At 42.2% G+C, this 4,594-nt stretch overlaps 1 protein-coding gene across 4 annotated transcripts in view; it reads left to right on the top strand.

Moving 5' to 3' along the window:
• Nucleotides 1-1,595: 1,595 nt before the first annotated feature.
• The window catches only part of ABCD3 (ATP binding cassette subfamily D member 3), a 106,819-nt gene continuing 103,820 nt past the window's right edge, over nucleotides 1,596-4,594 (top strand). The window contains exon 1 of one of the 4 annotated variants that reach the window (XM_004451002.5): nucleotides 1,596-1,954. In XM_004451002.5, the coding sequence (XP_004451059.1) occupies nucleotides 1,845-1,954 (110 nt within the window). In that variant the 5' untranslated portion in view covers nucleotides 1,596-1,844. The remainder of the gene's footprint in view (nucleotides 1,955-4,594) is intronic. The other 3 variants (XM_071217243.1, XM_071217241.1, XM_071217242.1) reach the window with 3 other exon arrangements.

The raw sequence follows: 4,594 nt of genomic DNA, 5'->3' as shown, positions 1-4,594 counted from the left end.
TATTTCTGGTGGTCTTTATCAGATTGGCATTAACAAAAGCTAAAATTATTTGTCATATAATGAATTTCATTCCTTAGCATCTCCTAAGCTTCTTGGGCAAGGCTGCCTTTTAGTTTGAAATGTTTCTTGAATAGACTATATTTTGGACTAACCTTTCACACCTTCCTTCACTGTTAAACTCCAAGTTAATACAGTCACTTTCTCCCAAGGTTCCTGACACTTTCACACCACCACACAGTTTATTAGTGAAATAAGTAACTTCTCCCCTCCCCCTTGTTCTCCTGAAAGAATCCTCTGGTCCTTTATGATTCAGCTACAAAGTCATCTTCTCTGTCAAGCCATAATTGAAAGCTCTAGACAAAATTAAACATTTTCTCTTCTGTGTTTTCACAATGCTTTGTTCACCTCTATTTTTTTTTTTTTCCCATTTTTTCCTTTATTCTAGTATCTGGAGAAGAGGACTTGTTCTGTTCATCCTGTATCCTCTATGCCAGGCATACCTATTTACTTAATTGTTAAATGAGGTAATGAAAATGTCCACATGGCAAATGGAGAACTTAGTAGAAATTCTACTTTAGCATAATTTAGAATTGGCAGTTGAAACACTCCTAGTCACACTCTCTCTCACATACATTCACATCCTTATTGCTATATTCTTGTAAATCTGTATTAGGCAACCATCAACGCACATTGAGAAAACACCTAAGAAACCTCCATTTTGGGGCTGCCTCAACATGTGTATACACGGGTATTTTATGCAGGGTTTTATGAACCTATTTTCTGCCTGACATACAGGTTTTACTCTAGTTTCCTCAACTGAAAACAGGATTCAAGTTACTGTACATAGGGATAACAATTTCTGCATCAGAGAGCCAGACGAGAGAAGAATGCAGTAATCTGTAATGCCCTTCTGATTCTGGGAATAAGGCCAGCAAAAATACAATGTACGATTATTTCTGAAAGTCTCTTTGCAAAGAACAGAGCTTCCCATACTTTTTGTTTTTCCAGACCCACATAAATAAATTTTATATTATGTCCAGAACATACACTTATTAAAAACTGGAATAAAGATTTCTCAAAACAACTCCTTTACTACATGGATACACTCTGAAGTTTTAAAAAATTGTGTTCTATTCTTTTAGATTTCATTAAAATAATAGTAATAACAAAGTAGTAGTTCTGATCTACCAAACTGATTTACAATTCTCCAGAGATCACAGTCCATGGGAAACAATGGCTTGGGAAAAGAGACTTACAATGATTCCTCCCAGGTTCCCCACGCTCTTGCTTTCGTCCTAATAATGGGGGTGCACCCAGTTTCGTGTAACTGCTCTTGAGGGGAATGCTCCTTTCCCCATCTTCTTGGTTTCCTTTAAGAGGGTGGTAACGGCCTATCGCATGAGGGTGGAAAGGCTGGAGCCACCAAACCCTCGGCACTTCGAGGTTCGCTTTTTTCAGTTCTGGTGAAAACCTGGGTTCGGCGGGGGCGAGGGTAGGGAGTGAGGCAGCAGCAGCACCAAGGCCTGGAAGAAACGCGGAGCTGGAGGAGTCTGGGGAACCGCTCGGCTCTCGTGGTCCCGGCTACCCGGGCCCGCGCGTGCGCACGGTGCGTCCCGGGAAGGTTCCGGCCTCCAAGGCTCCCGCGCGCGCACACGCCGAGCCAAAGTCTGCGGTGGGTTCCGGTGCAGGCGGCGCGGCGGCGCGGCGGCGCGCACCGGGGGGCGGTCCTGCGCGGCTAGCACCGCCCTCCCTCGCCTCGCCCCTCTCCTCCCAGTCTCCTCCGCGCTTCCTACTCTAGGTAGTCGCCTCGTCCCTTCTCCCCGCTCGCACGGACAGGCGGTGCCATGGCGGCTTTCAGCAAGTACCTGACGGCGCGCAACTCCTCGCTGGCCGGGGCCGCGCTTCTGCTGCTTTGCCTGCTCCACAGGCGGCGCCGCGCCCTGGGCCTGCACGGGTAAGAAGGCCCGTGACCACGCCGTCTTTCTGGGCCCGAGCGGGCGCTCCCCCTCCCCGCGTGGCTGGTCCGTGCGTCCGGCGGGGTCCGGCGGAGAGCGGGCCCGCCGCCAGTGCTGCCAGGCTTCAATGTCAGGGTGCCCGGGTGTCCCCACGCCGCCGTCACCCCCCGCCCCAGCCGCCTTGTCCGGCCCCTCCGGCGCCCTCGCTCTCCCTCCGGGACCACAGATCTTTCGCCTACGCTTGCCAGCGAGCAAACCTGCTCGTCTGCCCCGAGTTTGTCGCCTCTTGTTGCGAGCGGGAGGGGAAAGCAGTGTTTTCCAGCTTCCCAACGCGCCTTGTTTCAGTGTCAACTTTCTGGATATGTTCGAGTTTTGCCATCTCATCTGACAAACCGTGAAAGATTTGTTTTGTGGACGAGGATGTGGGCTTTGAGGATGTTTGCCTAAGTCACTTGGATTGGCTAGATTCCCAAGTAGCTGCTGTTGAAAGTCGCGAGGATGTTTCAAATGTGAACTCTCCTAGGTCCACTTCACAAAATTGCCTTCCCAAGTAGGTTGCTTCAGTGGAGTTAGTTAACGTCCTGGCGTTTCATCCGGATAGGCTGAATCGGTCCCATTGGTATTCGGAGGGCAAGGGTCCCTCTACTTGGATGCGGCACTGCAGGTGAAAGGTGAAAGGGCGTTTTAAGTGAGGAACAAGACCTTTTTTTTTGTTATACTTATCTGCGTCTGCAGCGAGATAATTCTAATGATTAGATTTAACCCTGGGGGCTTTTAAGGTTAGAGAAAGGAGGAGGGAGTGTTGACTTACTGTTGTAAGATCGCCAACATGTTCCCTTCTCGTAACAACATTTTTATTTGCTGGGTGATGACAGTTGCCTTAAGCAATTGAATAAGAAAATGTTGCTTCATGGGCGTTCATGCCAATGATAGGTATTTCCTATTAAATTGTGGTATACTGCTTTCGTGCATTTTATTGGCTGCCCAGAGGGATGCCTTCTGATTTTGATTTGCCCAAAATATTTAATTAATAGTAGAATTTGGACTAAAACAATGACAAATGGCCTCCTAGGTCATAGTGTCCCCTTCCTGTTTTGTGAATCTTACTAAAGTCTGACGCTGTGGTCTTTCTTTTTTCTTCCTAAATCCACTTATCAAAGTTGACTATGATTTGCATCTTAGTTGTAACTATACAGTACCTAGTCACTTTCCTTCTATCCACTTTGCTTTTAAAATGTTTAATTCTGAAAAATGTAAACATTTTTCTATTGTATTGCATGCTTTCTGAGGGCTCTTCCATTTTCAAATAGAAGATTCTATTCTCTATTATCTGGGAATATGCCAATGAAGAGAAAATGCTTGAGTTACCTTTTTTTTTTTGACTGGTGTTTTAATATGGGTGAGGGAACTCAAGAAGACAGCCCAGCCTTCCCTGAGGCATTTTCTTCCCAAGAGTTGTAACAACTACGGCTTTCTTTTATTTATTTTTTAATTGTTTTTAAATTGAAGTAAAACACACATATAGCAAAGTACACATGCCATAAATGCAGAGCTCAGAGAATTTTCATAAATAGAATACATTTATGTAATCAGTGCCCAGATCAAGAAACATTATCAGCATTTCTACCACCGCATACCTCCTTCTAGTCATATAGTCCAAGGTAACTACTATTCTGACTTGAAACACCCTAGATTAGTTTTGAGTAGGGGAAAATTTAAATAATTTTAGCCATTTGCCATTGTAAAATGATTGAAAAATCCTTCCTTGAGAAATTTTGTTAACTTTTTCAGGGTCTTAAATTATGCAGCAGTTAATTTACTGAACAAAAGATTGTTGTTAATCTTTTGTATTGGCATGGTAGGGGAAATATTTTTAACCATTAAATATTTTGTGGGAAGGAAATGCAAATTATGAGCAAATAAGCTTGAATTTTACCGAGATAAAATGATTGAATTATTTTGAAATCACTAAGAATGGTGTTGTCTGTCTTTATAGATGTTACACTTCCAGAATCTTAATAGGTATCTTTCAATATCACAGCAATGATATCACAGTTCAAAGATTAGAAAATTCTAACTATATATTCTTGGCCTTTTGGTTATCTTTGTTAGCAGGGACAGTTAATTTTCATAGCTAATGTTTATTTAAGGAACCAGCAGCTCTGCCATCTTTCCTCATGCTATTAACGGCAGGTTTGTCTCAATATATATTCCCTTATAATTGGCTAAGTAATAGAGATAAAGTAGGCAAAACCACTTTAAAAGTTATAATGTATGTGCTTTATGTATCTTTAAAAAAAATTAATTTCATTTTCAAAAAAAAGTTATAATGTAGCAATATTCCAAACATTAGGAAAATGAATAATTTAATGTTCTGGGTTGTTTTTTACTTTCATTAATGCGATTTTTAAAAATCCACTTAAAGCATATATATGACATATTTATGTCATATATATTTAATATGTTATTATGGAAAATTTCAAACATATACAAAGTAAACAGAATAATGTAATGTGACCCATGTACACATTACTCAGTAAAACCCAACAACATTCTTGCTTTATCTATTAACATCTTTACCTGCTTTACTAGAACAAATTAGAATATCCTTCATCTCCCAAGGAAACTTCCTTTGTTTT

This window comes from Dasypus novemcinctus, chromosome 9, assembly GCF_030445035.2.
Source record: "Dasypus novemcinctus isolate mDasNov1 chromosome 9, mDasNov1.1.hap2, whole genome shotgun sequence".
Lineage (NCBI taxonomy): Eukaryota > Metazoa > Chordata > Mammalia > Cingulata > Dasypodidae > Dasypus > Dasypus novemcinctus.
The sequence above is the reverse complement of the archived record's forward strand: the minus strand, read 5'-3'. Positions and strand labels throughout refer to the sequence as shown.